This window comes from Rutilus rutilus (assembly GCF_951802725.1).
Source record: "Rutilus rutilus genome assembly, chromosome: 24".
Taxonomy (NCBI): domain Eukaryota; kingdom Metazoa; phylum Chordata; class Actinopteri; order Cypriniformes; family Leuciscidae; genus Rutilus; species Rutilus rutilus.
Window position 1 is genome coordinate 24,542,298 of NC_140228.1, and position 23,694 is coordinate 24,565,991.

Below are 23,694 nucleotides of genomic sequence, written 5' to 3' on the forward strand. Positions count from 1 at the left end.
GACTCTATTGCTTAACATTATTGATGGTTATTTAATGAGAAATGTCATGATTGTGCTCTTATGTTAGGACTCTAATGACGATGACTCATTCTGCCATCTGCACATTAGAATCCTCCTCATTGAGCATGAAGGTGTTGTGCTCTCGTCTTCTCTCCGTCTCAATCAAGCGTCATTGAACATCATCATTGAGGAAGAAGTTATGATGGACAACATTGAAACCGTGCTAAAAGCTATGTGCATTCTGATTGAACTTGCAAGCAGTTTCAATGCTTATTTTTACTTGTCTTTTGGTTGACAAGTTTATTACATTGAAGTGTTAAATGTTTTTTTTGTTTTTTTTGTCAACAATGAATAAAAAAACATTGGAACATTGAAATGAATGGTTTAATTTTCTTCCCCTCCAATTTATGTGACAGAATGCATTTATTACAATAAATCTCAAAATATAAAAAGTATAAGACATTACATAAATATAACATCTGTGTAACATAAAAGTTATTTTATACAACATACACTCCAAATAAAAGAAATACATGAACTAATGATTTTAAGTAAAGACTACTAATGTAAACTTGATTTGTCTACTGCATCCACTTAATGTGTTATGCTTGATCTCTTTAGTTTCACCTTGAGTAAAAACTTAAATGGTTTAAGGCAACAGGTTTCTGTGCAATTTCTAGTAAAGTCAAGTAATTCAGGTTAAGAGTGAGATACAGATGCTGTCCATTGTAGTAATCAGAAATAGGAAGAAACCAAACACGGCACACAATGCTTTTTTAAACAAACAAACCAAAAATTATTTTGGCTAAAGACAATTTCAAAAGAAAGTATGTAGGAATAAAGCATCAGTTGTACGGTTGTACATAATGATTAAATTACACTTAATTTTACACTTTTGGTTCTTTTCGCTCTCTATCCTCTGTGAGTTCATGGAGTTATGAAGTGTTTGAGAATAGGTTTGTTAAATACATGGACAGACGATAAATTTAGAATACTTAGAGATAATGAATTATGTTTTCCTTCAAGAAATCTATATAAATAGAAGAGATTATAATGAGTGGGATGTGTTGGGAGAACAATTTGTTTTTAGTCATGGAACAAACACCAGCGCCAGTTTTCTTTTATCTGTTGAAGAAATATAAAAAGGTCTTTAAATGTATTGCTAACAGAGTTTGGGGTAACATGTAGGTCCTATTTGAAACTATGCACACACACACAAAAAATGTGTGTATAGAAGAAGACTGGAGCTAAACAAGTAAGGAACCTCATGGTCAATCTTGTGAGGTCCATATTATAATTAAGTTTATTCAGTGGATGTGAAGAGGAGGAGGAATGTAGAAGTGGTTTAGAGTAGCCTATTAAATAAGAAGAAAGTAGTGCTACATAGATTCTATTTAAGTGAGATGTGGAATAACAGGCTTATGAACGCTTACATGTTTTATTACTGACTGGTATAGACAGATGACCTGATCTGCACGCCTGTCTCGAACACCCGCTTTCACTACACAGCGCACACCGCCCTCTACTGGCGAACACGGGTATGAATAATCTGCTGTAGCTACAAATGCATTAATCCGTGTAATAAATGTTAGTTTTGAGTTTATCAGCACACAAAACTGACTGGAGTTATTAACTGTAAACCTTACTGGTGATTAAACTCACGTCATCTGCCAATAAGGGCAACCATTAAAACACTACTAACCAACAGCAGTTTAATCACGTGCCCCTTTCGTCACAGATAATAGCGAAAGTAAAAGAAAGCGGATGTTTCGCCATTTTAATAAAATAGTCGTTTCCTTCCATGTGTAGCTAGCCTACTCGATGGAACAGATGGAGGAGTTTGTGAATCGGTTGGCTATGTAGATACATTTTGATAAAGGTTACTGTTCGCTTAGCCTACTCGAGGTGACTTCCACAAATATATCTATAATATTTTCTCTGAAAGGAAATGAACGAGGTTCGATTATAAAGATGTTTAACAATGTTTAATTACATTAGTTTTGTGTTTGTTCGTCATTTCCATCCAGAGTCAGTGGAGATCAGACTGTTTCAACTGTTCAGCTTTATCATGGATGACACACAAACATCCAGAGATGAAGATGTTTCTAAAGAATGCAGGTACTATGAATAAACACATTAAATAACCTTTTATATAATAAAAAAATATGTCTCCTGAAGAAAAAACGGTGACATTATTATTATTAATTTTTATTAAATACATTGTTTTAAATGAAATTTCTTGAAAACAATGTCTAAACCCTCCTCAAGTGCTTTTTATTAAAACGACTTGTTTTTTCCTTTCGTTGTTCTGTTATAGTTCAGTTCAGCAGGAGAGATCAGAACCAGCGCCCAGCTGTGTGTCTTTGAGGAGTGACAGGTCTATGGGTCCGCCAATAGATTTTAAGAATGACAATAAACAGACTGATCTCAGGTATAACATTTTTTAAAATACATGATTGGCATTTTTATATTATTTTGTTTTTGTATTCCTCCTCCAAAATAACTATTAAACTAAACTGTAATAAAATTAAACTTAATGAAATTAATCATGTTGTTGGTAGAAAACATTGTTTCTGCTCAGATAATCACTGCCACTATATCATCTGCACATATTGCCAAATAGGCACAAGGTTTTGTTATCAGTTGAAGATCCTCCTTTATGCCTCTTATGATAGAGTCCATCTTTAAAGCATATTTTAAGGAAATGCGATGGTTTTAACTCCTCTAGGACTCTGTTTGTATTCTGTTGATTCTTATGAAAAGAATAGTGAGGCTGTTGATGTGATTTAGTTAAAAAAAAATGTAATTTGTAGATTTTTGTTTATTTCCCTTTTTATATTTTGTTACTTTTATTCTAACCATTGAAATAGCTCTGACAACTGACATGATGTTAAATTATAAGCAATCAATAAACAATGTATTATTTTAATTTAATATGTACAATATATTGTCAAACTTTTTTTATAGTTTTTGTTTTTAGTATTATTACAGTTGTGCCCTTGAGCAGTTGACTTATTAATGTGCATTTACTTATTAACTGTTCATAGAATTATTCAGGTGATGTAAAAAAAAAAAAAAAAAAAAATAATCCACCAATATTGTCACGAACTGCTCCGAGACACAAAGGTTGAGATCCAGTTGCATCTTTATTTGAAGCGTAATCCAGAATCGTAATCAGCACAAGCAGGGGTCAAACACAGGAAGGCAGTCCAAACAAACAAATAATCAAAACAGGCAGGGGTCAGAGGCAAAAGAGTAATCCAGGGAACAGGCAAGAAATCCAAAAACCAAGAGACATGAAACCAGGGAAAACGCTCGGAAATGCAGTGCAACAACATACAAAACTTTGCAGTGAGTGATGGGGTGAATCAGGCTTATATGGGGTGAACTAAGCAAGAATATGAGATACAGGTGAATGTGATAATGAGTGCTGATGAGTCCAGGCAGAGAATGATGGGAGATGTAGTCTGTGAGTGAACATGAAAGTCTGGTGTGGAGTGCCCTCTGGTGGCTCTCAAGGGCACTCCAGCTGGTGACCGTTACATATATCAGTGTCTGATTCTTGATTCTCTTCATGATTTTTAAGGTCAATCCCACTACAAAGATCAGCCGTAACAAAACCCGTCTGTAAGAAGAATGACCAGCCTATGAATCAACTACAGGACTTTAATGAAAGCAGGGATACTGGTGTCAGGTAAAGTGTGGAATTTTTGATTGAGATCAAAATTAAAACACATTAATAATTAACACATTTCATAAATATTATGATATTTTCTTGGTCATGATACAGAGAATAAATAAGACATTTTATTCTATATATGTATCTCTATATTTAACTTATGTAATACATGTACCATGGAATTTTAATTTTGCAGCCATGAAGTCCTCAACACATTTAGATCAAATCTGATGAAGAAGTTTAAGTGTCTGAATGAGGGAACAGCAAAGCAGGGAAACCCAACACTCCTGAATGAGATCTACACAGAGCTCTACATCACAGAGGGTGACAGTGGAGAGATCTGTAATGAACATGAGGTGAGACAGATTGAGACACAATCCAGGAGAGCAGCAACAGAGGACAAACCCATCAAATGCAATGACATCTTTAAACCTTTAGCTGGACAATACAAACCCATCACAACTGTGCTGACAAAGGGAGTCGCTGGGATTGGAAAAACAGTCTCTGTGCAGAAGTTCATCCTAGACTGGGCTGAAGGCAAAGTGAATCAGGACGTCCAGCTCATATTTCCACTACCTTTCAGAGAGATCAATTTGATGAAGGGCAAAACGTCCAGTCTTTCAGATCTTCTTCATGTGTTTTTCCCTGAAACAAAAGAAATGGAAATATCCAGTGACAAATATAAAGTGTTGTTCATCTTTGATGGTCTGGATGAGTGTCGTCTCTCTCTGGATTTTCAGAGTGATGTGAGGTTTTGTGATGTAAGTGAATCAGCCTCAGTGGACGTACTGCTGACGAACCTCATTGCGGGGAATCTGCTTCCCTCTGCTCTGATCTGGATCACCTCTAGACCAGCAGCAGCCGATCTCGTCCCCTCTGAGTGTGTCCATCGAGTGACAGAGGTGCGAGGCTTCAATGAGCCACAGAAGGAGGAATACTTCAGGAAGAGAATCAGTGATCAGAGTCTGGCCAATACAATCATCTCACACCTGAAGTCATCAAGGAGCCTCTACATCATGTGCCTCATCCCAGTGTTCTGCTGGATCTCAGCCACTGTTCTAGAGAAGATGTTGAGTGAAGCAGAGAGTGGAGAGATTCCCAAGACTCTCACTCAAATGTACACACGCTTCCTGATCCTTCAGTCCAACATCAAACATGAGAAGGACTATAAGAAGAACCTGACAGATGAAGACATGATCCTCAAACTGGGGAAAGTGGCTTTTCAGCAGCTTGTGAAAGGCAATGTGATCTTCTATGAGGAAGACCTGAGAGAGTGTGGCATTGATGTGACAGAAGCATCAGTGTACTCAGGATTGTGCACTCAGATCTTCAGAGAGGAGTCAGGCCTGTATCGTGAGAAGGCGAAAGTCTTCTGCTTTGTTCATCTGAGTGTTCAGGAACATCTAGCAGCTTTATATGTGCACCTCTGCTTCATAAACAACAACAGGAATGTATTTGACCCAGTCACCAAACCAGATTTGTTGTTTGTATTTAAGGACTGGTTTCAACTTAAGTTTAAACATGTTTCATTTTCTGAGCTTCATGAGAGAGCCGTGAATGAGGCTCTAGAGAGTAATAATGGTCATCTGGACCTTTTCCTGCGCTTCCTTCTGGGTTTGTCAGTGGAGTCTCATCATATTCTCCTTCAGGGACTAATGACACTGAGAAGAAGGTTTGACAGCAATGAGAAAACAGTTGAGTACATCAAGGAGAAGATCAGGACCATTGACTCTCCAGAGATATCCATCAATCTGTTCCACTGTCTGAATGAACTGGGCGACCAGTCACTAGTGGAGGAAATACAACAGTATCTGAAATCTGGAACAATAAGTGAAGCCAGACTCTCTTCATCTCAGTGGTCAGCTGTAGTCTTTGTGTTGTTGACATCAGAGAAGAGTCTGGAGAAGTTTGATATTAATACATTTGTTGGAGAAAACAATAAAGCTGAAAAACTGAAGGTTCTTAAGAAGCTGCTGCCCGTGATTAAAGTTCAGTAAGTATCAGTGAAAACTATCACTTTACTGTTAAAACAAAAGAAAATCAAAAGCTCATAAATCTAAGAAACATACGAACATTTATTGTACATGGCAGCATACTTGTTTTTATTGTTTTTCAGATTTTTTAAATTTGAATTAATCTATTTTATTGATGGGAATAATGACGGGGAGATGTGATTGGGAAAAAATACAAGCTGACTCAAACTTGTGTTAAAGCACCTGACAGCCAATGTCTTCGACATGAAAACCTTATCTAAGTATCCACGTTAAAAGTTAATTCTTTATTGTTGCAAATTTGACAATGAAACTTGACTACTTAGATAAGGTTTTCATTAATATTTTAAGTATAACATTTTAAACACAAATAAAGCCCAACTCTTACAATAGAGGTAAACAACATCAACTGGATAGAGCCAGAGACTGGACTAAAAAGGCAAAGGTCAAAATCTATAAATATGACTTCATAATGTATATAATAAAGCATGTATAATATGACATAATAAAGCACACAATATAAAAAAAAAAGGCTATCATGGTTGAGATATCAGTTGATGGTTGTAAAATTGATGTCATGGGAATAATTTGTCTTAATTATACGCTATACAAAGAGAGTGATTTATCACTGATCCAGTACTATAAAGTCCTGGCAACAACAGACAAAAAATGTAATATTCATATAGCATGTTTATTGGTTATTCACCTGCAAGGGAGCCCAAGAATGCGGTCTTACATTTAGAGCAAAGCGTGGCGTTAGTTGGTTTAATTTGATGTTGTTTATGTCGTGTCTGTTCAGAATCTTGTTCTTTTGCACACTGAGAGTTTGTTATCCTGAGTCCATACCATGTCCCATTTGTCTTTTATTCACACTTAACTCTCTCTCCCATTGTAATCTGTGACACCATGACCTCAAGGTTCCTGAGTAATTTTGAGACAGTGCCATCCATGGGTGACCAAGTGCAGTGTTTTCTTTACTCCATCTACAAATTGTCTATTTTTTCTCTATTTTCTATTGCTTTTTGTTTTCAGTTCATAGTGTTTACCAAGTATGATTTTCATCTCTCTACAGTTTGAGTGATTGTGGAGTCACAGAGAAAGATTGTGCTGCTCTGACTTCAGCTCTGATATCAAACCCCTCACAACTGAGAGAACTGGATCTGAATAATAGAAAACTGCGAGATCCGGGTGTGAAGCTTCTCTCTGTTGTACTGAAGGATCCTGACTGTAAACTGGAGAAGCTCTGGTAAGAGCATCTACGGTATATCATAGTCAGACATGTTATTGTCTTCTGTAAGACTAAATCAGGGTTCCTCAAATCTGGCACTGGAGGGCCGCTGCCTTACTGAGTTTAGCTCAAACCCTGATAAAACTCTCCTTCCTGTAACTCTGAAGACATGGATTAGCTTGTTCAGGCGTCTTTAATTAGAGTTGGAGATAAACTCTGCAGGACAGCGGCACTTCAAAACCGGATTTGAGGAACCCTGGACTAAATGCTTTGATGTTAATTTTAGGACTACACTGCAGAAAATACATTTCTTTCTCAGTATTTTTGTCTTCTTTTCTTTTTTGTATTCTTAATTGAAGATACATTTACTTGAGAAGCAAAACTTAAAATGTTAAGTCTTGTATACTGAAAAATTGCTTATGTATCTTGATTTAAGAATTTTTAGATATTAGATATTTAGACGACGTCTGGATCGGATTCAGAATGATGATCAAAACACAGATGGAGTAGATCAAGTCCAACAACACCCCCAAAGCTTCACAGTCCTATACCTCGTCCTGCGTCGACATTTCATTAAGTAACATTAGGCAGTTTTGATTTTACATATGCGTCTGCTTACATACTTGACACGTTCTGGCAAAATGAGTCGCAATGAGCAAATGTTCATGACTGAGCTACACCTGTTTGAATTTAATAGTCAAAGTAAAGTTTTCTGAAGGTACACAAGAAAAAGTGAGGGTACACTACAGCTTAAAATATAGAAGTGCTGGTGCGTACCGGCCCACTTCGAGCACTGGAGGCACATCATCACTACACACGGCTTATACAGTAGAGAACTGTTGAGAATACAGTAATATCACTGTGAAAACAACAAAAATAATTTACAGTCTACAAAAACATATCAAACTCAATATAACAAAGCACTGGAGAACAGGGGCCCGTTCTTCATACGTGGATTACTGTTATCTGGATTTTACTGTTGACGATTTTACATGATCCAGGATTGTTAGGTTCTTCAAAGCTAATCCTGGAGTTGCTGTCATAGCAACAGGTCCGTAAGCTCAAACGGGAGCATCTTATTTCATGTAAACTGGATTAGATTGCATCTTTTCAAGCGCAGGTGATACTTAAAGTCTGTTCCAGCCACTGCTACTTTCTTACAAGAGTAGCCTAATGAACCAGGTACAATAATGACTTAAAATAATAATAACAATAATAATTTAAAAACTCATTTGAAAATAATATTACAGTGCTGTGTAGTCTATCATAATAGACACAGTTTACTGACTGAGAGTAATAATTACCTAATAATTTTATTGGAGTCTTACATGATGTAGGCCAACAGTTAGTCTGAGCCGTACATTAATTTGCAGATATTATCGGAGTGGTTTGTTGTAGGAGATGCAGTTAACTTATAAAAAAAATGCTGTGCCATTAGAAGAATGTTCTTGCCCCATAAGAAACTTTAATCAATGCTGTCATTTAACAAATCTGCTTTACAGGTAAAATGAAATGAATTGCTAATTATAACATTTAAATGAAAATGTAAAGTACAAATACTAGAAATAGTGAAATAATGGAAATAATTGGGAATCATGTAACAAGCAGTACATTTAATTGATCTATTATAACTTTTATGTCATTTTAGTTGCTTGGCTGTTTCCTTATAAAGGTCCAGAAATGTTTTCGTCAGGTGTGTGATGTTATTGTTTAATATGATGTCATTACGTTGCTGTCTTGCTGTCTGAAATCATTGAAAAAGTTGGTTTTGTTTGAGCCTTCACAACATCAGTGGATCAATAATTAACAAACAACAAAAGAAGATTATCTTTCCTCTGTGTTTCTCCTATTATTAAACTGCCAATATAAACCTGGAGTTTCACCAGGGCTGCGTTCAGCCCCGACAAAACGTTGCACAACGTTTTTTAAACAGAAACGGTGATGCGTTGAACCAAGGGCGTAACTTTGGGTCTACCATTGGGGGGGTTAAACTCGCGGCATATTTATTTATTTATTTATTTATTGAATCATTTTCTTGTGTAAAAGGTAACATGCTAATTTGCCGTTCCTGTATTAGGCTACTTAACGTAAATGCAGCTGTTCACTTGACTATTTATGCCATAATGACACAGTAGTTAAATTAAGTGTTTAAGCAGTAGCCAGCAGTGGCAGCTTCCACTTAATTGATTTTTGGTGTGTTCAATATCTTATGAAAAAATAACTGTTAAAATGTATTTTATTAACATCACATTTTAATAACTTAACATCAAATAACAGCATTAAAAACTTTCAAATAAAGAAAATTAAAGTGCAATTATATTATTACTTTGCATGAAATAAGACTCAAGTAAGTAGATAAAAAAATAAATAAATGTGTTTGCATTGAGCCTCTGATAACATCAAATTCAGAAACTGAGAAAATACAAGTGTGGACTAGTTGTGCTTTGATTCATTTTGTCACTTCGCAAACTGCATGCAAAAAGAACAAAAAAAGCCGGAGGTGGTAAATTCCTAATAATGTATACGTATTTTAGGTATTTTAATAAGATACCTAAAATAGGCTACGTTGCGCATAGCCTAACGTTACAGCTCAACTAACGCGATCATTATAAAGGTGTTTGAACAACAAAACACATCCACTTGCACATATTTGACAATCGGAATATCATATATTTCCGGCTATAGCTAATTTGTGAAATTTTGAATAAAAAAGGAAATAAAAGCAGATCATCAGTCATTCAGCGCTATTGTGGCTGCGGTGTGACAAGCAATGTGACGCGTCTCCATGGGAACCATAAAGCGATACTACGATCTAAATAACGGTTGCCTTTACATGACAGATTATTTAAAATATGATACTATCTTGCTGGCAAATGAAATTAATAAAGAAAACGAATAAAAGTATTCATTCTGAATATTTCATATTATTATTTTAATCTGAATGATGTGATGATATTGGGGGGGTTATATTAGCTGGATCTGATTTTTGAGGGGGTCATGACCCCCGTAACCCCCGTGCAAATTACGCGCATGCGTTGAACACACTGTTCTGATGACGCAAGAGTTGCAACTATGGCAGCTGAGAAGGCCATTCTTGCTGATGAAGTCGGTATAAATATGTGTTTAATACTACAAAATATGGCCGATGTCACAGTTACTGCACTTGCCGCCCAGAACAAAAGAGAACATCCCAATCGAGTGAAGGGATTAGTGGAAACTGAAATGGAAGCACACATCTTACCTAATTCAGACTAAAACACATTTATTTAGCCTCACATACTGACTTTATTTGTAGGTCATACTGTTTTAATACCCTGTATTTTCTTTCTCATTTTTAGGAAAAGCACTTAATTTCCATTGTTTATTTCTATACCAAATGTCATACACTTGCAATGAAGCTAAAAATATAAACATCTACATCATTATGTTGATATCCTATATTTTAAAACTTTCGACAAACATGTCTTCTAATATCCTCAGTTGTTGCGTATACCGAGCTGCATCGAACACATTTGTAAATGACTTTCCTTGAACCCATTGTGCGAGTTCACTTTAATGCGAGTGCTTTATATACATGTTGCTGCTGATTGGACTGCAGTTCTGACACACCCACCAAACAAGAGAAAACGTATCTCAAACCCCATTGCACACCGGTGCACGCCGTTTCCAGGAAACATGACGTTCAACCCGGAAACCGTAGCAAAACGTTGCGCACCGTTTTGAACTTGAACGTGCCCCAGCACTGCACAGATTAGATGTCTCTCTAATCAAACACAGCTGATTCAACTCATCAGCTCGTTAGTAAAGACTCCAAGATCTCAGGTGTGTTTGTCAGAGAAGAGAGACATCCAAAATGTGCAGTGTTGGGGTTCTCCTGGGTGGTTTCTCAGATCTAAGAACGGACTTGTGTTCTTGTGGAGAAAGAATGAAAGAATGTACGTGCCTGAATGAATAGTTCAATATTATGTATCATTTTGATGCACAGAAGCAGGAAACGTAAATCATGTGTCTATCTCGTAACTGTTCCTGGAGATCTACCTATCTGCAGAGTTCAGATCCAACACACTGACCCAGCTCATTAAGCTCTTCAGGAGCACTTCAGAATGACAGTGAGTGGTGTTTGTTACAGCAGTGTTTCCCACTGGTTCTGTGTCCTGTTGCATGAAGCCAGTTTCAGTTGCTCCCCTTGGAAGTTTGAGATTATTTTAAGCAAACTCAGTTTTTTCGGGCTCAAGAAGGTGGATTGGTTTCTAGCGGGTTCGATCGCCATGGTAACTTGCGCTGCAGGATGACCTTGAATAAAATGAATGTATTCTGTGTTAGAGATCACAAACCAAATCTGGACCAATCAGCTGTGAGTAAAGTGACACGTATCTGATGCAATAAAGCCACTCCCCCTGTATCTCTCACTCCAAATTAAAGCAGTTTAGAGTGAAATAATTTTATATTTATATTATATGAATTGTAATTATTTGTAATTTATATATTATTCATATAATTATTCTCTTAATTTAAAATGAACCCTAAAAGGGGCGATGTATCCTGGGACACACAAACATTCAAGAGTCTGTGAGGAGAAGCAGGGATTTCTTTTAATTTCTCAGTTTTCATGTTGAAAGGGTGTTTGTTGTGAATATTTAGATCTGGTGACTTCATTCATATATTCTCTGTTTAGCTCATGGGCAGCATTTAAAAACAACATGACCTGTAGTGGGAAATCTACTCGCCTTCAGTGATACATTTCACATATTTACAGTATTTGAGGGGACTTGCATGTTTGAAGAGTTGTTAAGTGTTAGCTTATTATGTTTATGCTGAAATTGTATGGATTTAATTTTTCCATTTTCCATAATCTGCCTGTAAATGTTTGTGTCTCCCAGGATACGTTGCCCCTTTGGGAGTATAAATTAATTGGAAAAAAGAATGCTGGTTTGGCAATGCGTGTTACAGCATTTTAATAACAATTTTAAAACATTTATTCTCTCATAACTTAAACTAAACATTCTTTGTAAAATTCGGTCGAACAATAAGTATAATGCCTATTTATGAATATATTAGCCTACTGTATCATATTTAATATGCAAATATCTAGGGCCTATTATCAATATGACCAAAACTTTGCTGAAAAACATCTTGTACACAATCTACTTCATGCCTTCTGTCCTCTGACTGATAAAAAAAAAAAAAAAAAAAAGTATAAACTATCAAGTAAAGTCATTTTGCTCAGAAATGAGGGCTTTAATTATCTTTATTAAGTAATGTAAGAAACATTTACTAGACTGAAGCAACTGGGGTTTATTGATTATTAATACACCATTTTTTTTTATGTTAAAAATTGCATATATGAACTATAAAAGCGTGTGTGTGTGTGTGTGTGTGTGTGTGTGTGTGATATGATACTCAACAAAAAACACATGCAAACTTGTATATCCATGCATGTGTGTTTTTTGTTGTTGTTGAGTATCATATTTATGCATTGGTTTATGGCTCAAATGCAATTCAATGCAAATCAATGATAATTAAGAGATGAAAAATGTTCCTCAAAAGCCTATTGTGTCATATTTGACATTTATATTTACATGAAAAAATGTCAAAAGAATTAAATTTTTAACATTAACAAATGGTGTATGAATAATCAATAAACCCCAGTTGCTTCAGTCCAGTAAATGTTTCTTACATTTACTTTATAAAGATAATTAAAGCCCTCATTTCTGAGCAAAATTACTTAACTTGATAAAAAAAAAAGTATAAACTATCAATCAGAGGACAAAAGGCATGAAGAAGATCGTGTGCAAGAGGTTTTTCAGCAAAGTTTTGGTCATATTGATAATTTATAGGCTCTAGAAATTAGCTTTAGCTTGCTAATTACACTTTACATAAGAGGCTAACTTACACATGTTGGCCAAATGCTAGCATGAAATTAGATAAGATGTATACATTATGAATCTGAGTACTGTATATACAATAGTCCTCATTATGTGTTTTTATGTGACTGTTGGCCCAAATGAAGAGGAAGGGATACAGAGACAGATATTTATTCATTTATTTACAAAAAAATCAGAGCGAGATGCAGATGAAGCAGGAGAACAGGAGCAAAGAGCAGAGGCAGGACATTATTATGCAGTGGAGGTACAGAAATGCACAGTGGAGGGAGAGAATGATATACTGGAAGGAGAAAGTAAATGATGAAGAAGAAGAAGAGTAAAACAGAGAGGCAGAAGGTAGCATTGGGAAGACAGAAACACTCACTACATATCCAGTAAAACCTCATGGTATGTTCACTGTCAGCAACAGTGTTGTCATAATTCTCAATTTAGGTTAGACCATATTGGTTTCACTTTATTTTAATGGTCCCTTTAACACATTCTGTTGACTATAAGTACAGTTGCACATGTCTACTAACTCCCATTGGAGTGTTGATAGATGTATTAGTAGACTGGTAGGGTTAGGGTTAGAATAAGTTGGCATGTAGTTGGAAAGTTACTTATAGTCAGTAGGTAACCTACCATACTCTTGTGTGCTTTCATCTTCACGATGAGTCTGTCACAGAGAAGAGGTGTAGTTGTGTTTGAGCTCATTTAGAACGGTTGGATTTATGAAGAACATGTTGAAAGCTTTTTGAATTTCTTTATTATTTTTTTATGACTGATAAATCTCCAATTGAAATTTAGACATATTTATAGTCTGTGTAGAATTGTGACTTGTACGTGTTGATCTGAACTGAGAGAGTGAAGAGTGTGTCATTGTTCTCTACAGGTTGTGGGATTGTGGAGTCACAGATGAAGGTTGTTCTGCTCTGGCTTCAGCTCTGAGATCAAACCCCTCACACCTGAGACAACTGAGTCTGACTGGGAATAAACTAGGAGATTCAGTTCTTCTGCTCTCTGCTGTACTGGAGGATCCTCACTGTAAACTGGAGAAACTGGGGTAAGATGAACTCTCTGATAGTCACACGTCTTTGTCCTCAGTAAGAATTTTAGGACTAAAATTAGCTTGTAAAATGTTCAGTAAACACTAAATCTCAGCACAGAAATCACAGGTGTACACAAATGTCTAATCTCATTATCTGGTATTAATGGTCATTTTTACATTCTTTTTAAAATATATCCTTTAAATTTAGTCATTATTTCATTATATTCATTATGTTCAATAATTTTAGTCTGTTTCACTCTGACTACAATGACAACTCTTTTCCCCTCGTTTACTCAACAGTGTTTTCCCTAATGATGTTTCTTTCTGTGCAATAATAGTGGTTCCCAACCCTGATCCTATAGTTCCCCGGCACTGCACAGTCCTTAATCGTTGAAGTTTCTGCTTTGAACAGCTCTTTCCGTGGCTACAAAAATACAATAGACCTTTCTCACAACTTCCGTATTTGTGACCGGAAATACGCAATCGTCGTGGTAATCTACTTCCTCCGCAGTCAAGACAACATAAACAAATGGCGCAAGCAACTAGCAAGAGCTATTGACACGCTAATGATGTGTCATTTTAGTTAACAGTTAAGTAACAGTTAGCCTCGCTCTCTTACTTACCTTGATATTTATGGACAAATTCCTCGTGGAAATTTTTTTACCCTTTATTTCGTTTTTTATTTTTGGTGACGGAGTTTTCCTCCACGAGGTGTCACATCAGTGTTATGTCTAGGTCCAGGTAATAGTGAAGACAAGAAAGTTCACTCTCATTTCTTCAAGGTTTATTCAAACCCACAAGCAATATAACAGAGTCAGCCATTCACATGATTAGGCAGCAGGTGTCACACCTCCATTCTTACTCTACACCTTTTATAGGTATCAACATGTGGACTACAGCGCCATCTCCTGACAAGTACATAAACACAACAATCAGCAAATGTAATACTTATGTTAAATAAGAGAGTTAATGATAAATTGTCAGTGTTCACAGGAGAAATGCTGGCCATTCTCTTAGCCCTTGAGTGGGTTGAAAATAGTAGGTCAAGGGAAGTGTTAATAGGGTCAGATTCATGCAGTGCGTTAACCAGTATTAAGAACATGCAATCAGAAGCAAGACAGGATATTTTGTTGGAAATAGCCCAAGCTGTTTATAGAATTAATAGAGTAGGAGTAGTAGTAAAATTCATCTGGATTCCAGCCCATATAGGAGTAGAAGGAAATGAATTGGCTGATAAATATGCCAAAAATGCTACCAAAAAAACAGAGATAGATATGGTAATAAGGTATAGTAAGGCAGAAGTTAAAAGCATAATTAAAGCAGAAATGAGAAAGAAGTGGCAAGAGGAGTGGAATATGGAAACAAAAGCGAGAATGTACTACAGTATCCAGAAGAGGGTAGGAGGTATGAGAGAAAATAATAGGAACAAAAAGGAAGAGGACATTATTTCGAGAATGAGATTTGGGCATACTGGATTAAATAGTACGCTTAAAATAATAGGGAAACATGCGACTGGGATGTGTGAGGTCTGTAATATTAACGAAACAGTAGAGCATGTAATTATGAATTGTCATAGGTATAAGGAGGAAAGGATGAGGCTGAAAGACTGGTTTAGGAAAGAAAAAATTAGATTTGAAATGAGGGAAATACTACAAATGAATTCAGGGCATGTAGGGTATAGAGCGATATTTGTGTTTTTGAATAAAACAGGGCTTAGTAGAAGGATATGAGTTTAGTTGTTTTAGAAAGTTGTATGTAATAATAATGATAATGTATGAATATTAATAAAGTTATTAGATATTTATGAAGCTATTTATTGGTTTTATATAAGTATGTATTTATTTATTTATTTATTTATTTAAAGGATAGTGAGAGAAGGCTATTGTGATCCACACTCCATATCAGAAGGTGGCGGTAATGCACACTGAAAAGTTGTTTGCCAACCGCCATTAAAAGAAAGAAGAAGAAGAAGAATGTAATACTTGGCAAATCCGTTAATGAAGTTGTGAGGACTCTTTGATCCATTTTAAATTTGCCCGCGTTTATGTTTTTCTGGTGTGTTGATTTTCTGGTGTGTTGACGCTTGACAGGAACTCCGCTTCCACAACGATTACGTATTTCCGGTTATTGTGAGAAAGGTCCATTCTTCAAAGTAGCTTTTCAAACACTACTGTATAAAAGGCTCTGACGTTTCTGGGTGCCTGTCGCTTTAAGACTCTTCTTCGGTGGTTACGGTAGAGGAAGTGTGTAGCTAGTGTTGTTATAGTGAGTTCGGAAACGTGTTCAAGTTCAGCAGCATAGTTCAGCCTACATACCTGTGTTGTGTAGTTTCCTTAATCTGTTCTGGATGATCCAGCTTCCAATATTCATGTGTTGAGTTCATGACGAAAAGTAAGTGACTCACTTAGTTGTGTTTTGTTTCTATATTGTAGAATTACCATGCATTAACACGTGCCCAGCGTGATGAGTGAGATTTATAGCGATAGAACAACGTTTCTGCTGTTTAAACACTGTAGGAAATAATAATTTAACTGATGTGAGCCTTCTGATGTCTAAGTTATGTAGTAACGTTTATAACATTGAGTTAAGGAAAATTAATATCGTGCTCAGGAGACCATGTGCGGACGCCGTTTGTGTAGTAGCTTAGTCTAGCCAGGGGATGTCGCCATTTCTCCTTCTGTAAACCCTTTTAATACAGTTTCATGTAAACTGGTCAGTGAGATAGGTGAAGCTCCTTATATTTCTCCAAAGAGTAATATTCTCGTCTATGTAATTGTATATTATGTTAAAAGGGGCATAGTACTGTTTATTGAGAGATTTATGTTTGATGATCCTGATTTGTATTATTTGTGTGGATTTATTATTTACGTTGCATAGTAATTTAAAGGTGCTGTATGTATGATCCAGCGGCCTCTAGCGGTGATGTTTCAGATTGCAACAACAGCGCTCGTGCTCGTGAAAAGCAATAAAGTTACAACTGTAGTCTTTCACATCAGATAACGTTAGCAAATGGTCGGCGTTAGCTGGCGAACTAATGATGTCTAACTTGAGCCAACTAAAGCACAAAATCACAATATATTTTACATGCTTTGAAGTATTGTTAGCTTACCTGTCCAAAAGGATGAAAGCCAACTCAGGGTCTGTTTTTATACCTAAAACAAAGCGGAGGTCTCTCCATAATTCAAACGCTCTGCCAATGTTGATCCGTGTTTTCGTCCTGAGTCGATCCGATTGACGTTTGGCCTGACGAGCTTAAGCAGATAAAAAAAATTTTTTTTTTTTTTTGGAGTTTGTGTTGGAGTCTGTGTTGTGCTGGAGGCAGGTCGTTTTTTGGTGTTATCAGACTCCATGTCGTTAGCATAGACAGTAAAAGAAATGGACACAGCGACCCCATTGGAACTCAATGGAGACAAGTGAAGCCCATTTTCAGCGATTTCTTAGCACTTCCTTTCCTGACGCGCAGACTCAAACCGAGCAAAGCGTTACACGGACCACGTGAGCAAACCGTCTGTCTTCTAGTGGCTGTGCCGAGAGAAATCTGAATCATTCCCTTCCGAATCTTACAGAGACGGAGAGTGTGAGTACGAGCTGTCCATGAGCGATGAGCTGGAGAAACTTTTAGTAGGTGTTCTGATTAATTACTTTGCCATTTTCCCTCCACGTCTCCCCGATTGCCCGCGAGCTTCTCCTCCTGTCCATACGGTAATCTCTCTACTGTGCGACAGAGAGTCGAGTGGTTATGACGCGATCGTTAGCCTACTTTTACAAAAACTGCTTCTACGGGCCCATAACATAAGCTACAAGGTAATGGAGCATTTTATACATTGCCGTGTTTCTTTAGAAATAAAAAATGGACAAATGGAGTCTTCAAACGCCTCAGATGTAAAGTTATTCGCTGTCAAAGTGACGCCAAAATGAATGGAAGTCAATGGGATTGCTAACGCAAGTGAAGTTCCGCTCAAGATGGCGGCACCCGGCCGACTTCAACTTCCGGTCGACTTCCTTCCCGCCTGGTCGTTAGCTGCAGTGACTGTATATATAAAACGGAGAGGCTCGGGAGCGCGCATGCACGTCACATCCGGTGGATTGCGCAGAAAATCCGACCCGGAGACTTCACATAAAAATAGGAATACTGGCCTTCAGAGGTAATAGCAAAACGCGAAAAGTGGATCATTGTAATGTGTGATTACAACCCCTTCACAGACGGGCAATAAAAAAAGGATTCATTTTATAAAAAAAGTTACATACAGCACCTTTAAGTACAACTGTTTAAATGACAGTACCTAATGGTGATTTATTTGTTTCTTATCAGACTATAATGACAATACTGGATATTGGAATGTTCTGATGAGTACTGCTGGATCTCAATACAGTTAATAGAAGAAATTACATCTCCTCGTCTTTGTTCCTGTGTTCTGACCGATACACCATCCTGTTTACTGGCTAAAACCCTTGATGAACTAGCCCTGCTAGAATACCTCACTAACAACTACTAATGTACTAATATGAAAGATAATAAGCAAAAGAAATGTAATAACTTCATGCTGATCTTCATTATCTTATATGCAGGGAAAACACCTGAACTTTTGTGGAGCAGTAATGAATAAAGTCACATGGTCTGCGCCGCGCTGGTGAGATTAGTTTGCGCTGTCCATTCGGTTTCGCTAGCAAACACGTCCTCCCTGCGATGTCGAGTCGGTCGCACAGCTCGGTCCATTGAGCCGCACCGATGACGTCAGCACGGCACGAGCTCTGTAACACCGCTCCGTTTCGTCCCACTGTTGGTGTGTTTGGCTTCCCATACAACTCGTTACAACTAACCGACATTGCTTAAGAGTTTGTGAGACGCGCCAAATTAAACAGAAGTGCGGACACACAACTTCCTTTTCAAGGGAAATTAGCCATCATCAACTACCGAAATCTTTTCTTATTTCAGTAATGCGTATGAATGAGTTTCATCAAGGTTGATCAATGTTTTTCGTTTCACTAGTGTTGAGGCTTTTCAATAATTGTTGCCTATGCGGCCCTTCATACTGGAGATCTCATATTTGTCTCCTTCAAAGTTTCAGACAAGAATGAACATTGATCTAGATAATTTGTACAGTATGGTGTTCTGGCAGAATAGTTTTGTATAATTAGTGTAGAAATATGTGAAATGCTTATAAATCATTAAATGTTTGTTTTATAGACCCCATTATTACACATTTTTCAAGTGTCCAGACATATATTATTATCCATTTAATATGAAGAGACTATTTTATTAGTCTTTTTCATTATAATATATAATAACATTTCTAAAGACACGTATTTACTGTTGTGGTAATAAACACTTATGTGTTAAACTGCAAGCATGAAGTTATAAGGCAACGCAAATAATAGAAATAAATGATAAACATGAAAATGGTCTTGATATAAAAGCTTCAGGTCAGGGGCATTCAGTCCGTATACTGTACGCTGTGAATGATAGCAGACCCAAGCCATTTAAGAGAATGAGTTTGTGGACTCGCAAATTAATATTAACACTATAAATATGACTATAAATTCCCTTGTCGTTTGAGGTGTAAAATAAAGCTTACATAAGAAAATTATGGTAATACTGTACATGCGTAACTGTCCGTCATTTATTTGCCAATCAACTCATTTTTTTCAAATAAGTACCAGTTATAAATTAAATTAATATATATATTTTTAATTAATACATTATTAGCTAACTGTGTGATTTGTGTATGTACATTTCTGCAATGCATAACTTGGACAGTCACCTCTGATAACAGATCACTGTAAATTGTAATGTAGATGTGCATTTTCTGTAAAGCTGCTTTGAAACAATATGTATTGTGAAAAGCGCTACACAAATAAATGTGAAATTAATGGAAAAGTTATGGAGGGTTTTGGGTAATTGCATCCGCAACGTTGGCGCCTACGTTCTGTTATTATGCATCATCATCATTGTTCCGAGTTCTATGGAAGCATATGAGTAGCAATATTCAATTAGAAATGTAATATGTAAAATGGCAATGCATTTCTGTATTTAAATTGATGTTTTCCATTACATTTGTGCAACGTTTGGTGCAAAATTAAAATTCTATTATATAATTTACTTTTGCCATTTCATACACTAGTTTTAAATTGAATACATATTTTAACATATTGCAAGTTTGCAGTGGCTTCATCAATTAATTAAAAACATTAAAAAAAACAAGTACACCTGATGCACATTTCTTTGTTCTTCATTTTCTAGAACTGTCACTTGCCTATATATATACAGTGGTCAAAATTGATGGCACCCCTGATAAATATGATCAAAAATGGCTGTAAAAAATAAATCTGCATTGTTTATCCTTTTGATCTTTCATTCAAAAAATTCACAAAAATCTAACCTTTCATTTGGAGAAAAACATTTATTTCATAATGTGATTTACCCCCAATTTCAATTATTTTACTTCAATGAAAGGTTAGATTTTTGTGAATTTTTTAAAGGAAAGATCAAAAGGATAAACAATGCAGATTTATTTTTTAAAGCCATTTTTGATCATATTTATCAGGGGTGCCATCAATTTTGACCACCACTGTATTTAGAACAATAATATCTTAGTAAAAACCTAAAGTAATATTGACAAACTATATATCATTTGAAAGCTTACAATCTCTAGTTTTCATATTTGGTGGGTGTTTTTTAAAAATAAATTGCAGAGGAGCAGTAATTTATCAATTTGCAACAAGAATATTTCATATTCATTAGGCGTGTTTAGGCCTTTATTTTGAAATAGAAATAAACATGAAAAATCATGAAAGATTGGTAGAAACCTCAGTTTGTTTTTATGCCAAGAGTTCAAAAGATAACACCAATTCAATTTTATGAGAGAAAAAAAGGTCTGAAAATGTTTTTAATATAAAGAAAAATATTATGGATTATCGATTTGTGATGCGGCTGCGAGCTATAACGCACATGTGCTCTTTTTGTGTTTATTAGAGGTTGAAATCAAATCAAATACTGCCAAACCACCCATACTATTTCTGAATAGGATGTATACTTCATAAATTGTATGAAATTATGGATGTACATGGTTCAGATCACTCAAAACATATATGAAAATGGAGGCGCCCTTATATGGTCATTAAGGAAGCTTGGCTGTCCATCTAGTGAAAAAGTTTGGTACTGCGCCCAAATAAAATCTTACTGAAAGCTCATTTTTTGAGATATCAACCTAAAATTTGGAACACAACTTGTTTAGATTTTTGGCTTTAATTTTCTTGCAGTTTTAGAGTAAAATATATTTTTTAATATATATATATTTTATATAAAATATTAATAATTATATTTTTACATTGTACATTTTCATAAACTCAAACTTATATAACTTTTTTTTCTGTTTCACTTTCATAATTTACTTCTACAATAATCTGGCAAATGTTTTCTTTAAAACAAGACCAACCATATGTCTATATTCCAAAGCATTCTTGAATTACAGCCATTTTATTTTATAATTTAAAATTATATAATTGAATTTATTTTCATTTTGCACCAAATGTTGCACAAATGTAATAGAAAATGTAAATTTAAATACAGAAATGCATTGCCATTTTACATATTGCATTGTGCATATTACATTTCAAATTGAATAATGTTACCCATAAGCTTCCAGGATTTCATGCGAAAGGAAAGCTGACTGTGAATAGAGCTACAGGGATGACATCAAAACCTGGGAGACTAATTCGCCACTGGTTGCCTCCAATTTATGGAAGCTTGTTTCCGCCACGAAATAAAACAGTTTAAAAGACAATTGTGACTTTTTATCTCACAAGAATTGCAAGGTATAAACTTGCAATTCTGACTTTTTCTTTTCAATTGTTATTTATGTCACGCAATTGTGAGTTTGGCCCTGTCACAAACGGCACCCTAAACACTCGCGGTCTTCCTCTGAGTCCGCACTTTCATAACGTAACGCCGCTTTGACTGTCGGGAACAAGTCTGCTGCGGAGCTCGCTTCAGTGCGCATTTAGGGCGCATATCGACCACAGAGGGGCGCTCGTGAGTACCCTTCTGAAACCTAACATTACTAAATGGGACACCACACGGTCTCATGGACTTAACAGGCACGCAGAAGCCATTGTAAGTCTACAAGACTGAAAGTGAAGTGTGCCATTTAGGACAGGGCCTTTATATCTCGGTGAGTGGATTCTGACTAAATGAATGTGTGACTGCGTAAATGAAAACATGACTGTGATTGGCTACATTTCTCACCGCTGTAAAAGCATTTGACGTTCTCCAGAGCTCAAACACAAAAACACACTTGAGAGTTTGCCAGTATGATATTATTACAGGATCAACTGAGGGTGATCTTGCATTCATTTGAGAGTGCTTATATTTAAATTTGACTTTGTGATGTTTTTTACCCATGTTTTAATTTAACAAAAAATTAATGCTTGAAATAATTGACGGCCCCCTGCAGTACGGCTGCGGACCCTTGTGTTAAACTGATCTGATCTGAGCTGAGAGAGTGAAGAGTGTGTCATTGTTCTCTACAGGTTGAGTGATTGTGGAGTCACAGATGAAGGTTGTTCTGCTCTGGCTTCAGCTCTGAGATCAAACCCCTCACACCTGAGATATCTGAATCTGTCTGGGAATAAACTAGGAGATTCAGTTCATCTGCTCTCTGCTGTACTGGAGGATCCTCACTGTAAACTGGAGACACTGGGGTAAGATCAACTCTCTGATAAACACATATTTTGTCCTTGGTAAATATATTCTTTATTAGTTAGCCTATGTAATAGTTTTTAACTTTTTTACTCAATGATCACCAACTTTGCTCGTTAAACCCTAGCTTGTTTTTTTATGTGTGAATCATAGACACTCAGTTAAACGATAAATTACAAGTGATACTTACTTCAGTCCAAATGCACATTAAATAAATATTCAGTTAAATCAGTGAACATCACAGGTGAGCCGATGCTTGATTAAACATGCTAATCCTAAAACATAAATGTCCTCCCCAGCATATATATATATATTACATATTTGTATATAAATTCCTCCACATCACAAACAAGGCAAAACATTACACAAATACACAAAGTATAAATGTTAAATTAAAACAACAGGGTTTTTGAACAGCCATAGACTTCCATAGGAATCGAGGAATGCGGAAGTAAAGTTTTGTATTGCAGTAAATATCATTACAATAAGGCAAAACAAAACTATAATAAATGAACAGAGCACAATATAAAAAAGGAAAAAGAAATAGAAAAAATAATAATGTCAGGGACAAAAAGGTTTCTAATAATTTACATTTCTTTAATAAATTGATTCATCTTCCACTTTTCAATGTTGACATTCTCTGATCCTCTTCGGTCAAAAATGAAGATTTTTTTCTTCTTCATCTGAATGGGATGACACTTGGTGACGTTTGATGTATTAGCTATGTGAACACACACAAAAATCATGGACATGATTTGGATATGTTTAAGGGTTGTAAAAAAAGGGTCACACTTGGCTCCTTCGCAGTCAAAAATGACCGACAGGAAATGAAAGGAAATACGAAAAAATACGAAAACTCAGAGAAACTTTTGGTGGTACAAACTACAAATCAGCCACTGTGCAGAAAAAAGTGCACAGCAATGAAAGAGTGACACTCTAAAACATCAAGAGTGCAAATAAGACACACACACACACACACACACTCTCTCTCACACACACACACACACACACACACACAGAGAAATGTACTGGTAAGACTGCAACCGCAAATTCTGAGAATATGCTAAATAAAATCAATAAATGAAAAAAATACAAAAGAGACTCTCTCTCGCTCAAATACACACACACACACACACACACACACACACACACACACACACACACACACACACACACACACACACAC

At 36.1% G+C, this 23,694-nt stretch overlaps 1 protein-coding gene across 1 annotated transcript in view; it reads left to right on the forward strand.

Annotated features, from left to right (window-relative positions):
* The first annotated feature begins 1,722 nt into the window (after positions 1-1,722).
* Positions 1,723-23,694, forward strand: part of LOC311283900 (NACHT, LRR and PYD domains-containing protein 12-like) — a 43,919-nt gene continuing 21,947 nt past the window's right edge. The window contains exons 1-8 of the mRNA XM_084398660.1: positions 1,723-1,905; positions 2,028-2,118; positions 2,318-2,431; positions 3,587-3,694; positions 3,876-5,672; positions 6,743-6,916; positions 13,655-13,825; positions 22,340-22,510. Coding sequence (XP_084254786.1) covers positions 2,069-2,118; positions 2,318-2,431; positions 3,587-3,694; positions 3,876-5,672; positions 6,743-6,916; positions 13,655-13,825; positions 22,340-22,510 — 2,585 coding nt within the window. The 5' untranslated portion in view covers positions 1,723-1,905; positions 2,028-2,068. The remainder of the gene's footprint in view (positions 1,906-2,027; positions 2,119-2,317; positions 2,432-3,586; positions 3,695-3,875; positions 5,673-6,742; positions 6,917-13,654; positions 13,826-22,339; positions 22,511-23,694) is intronic.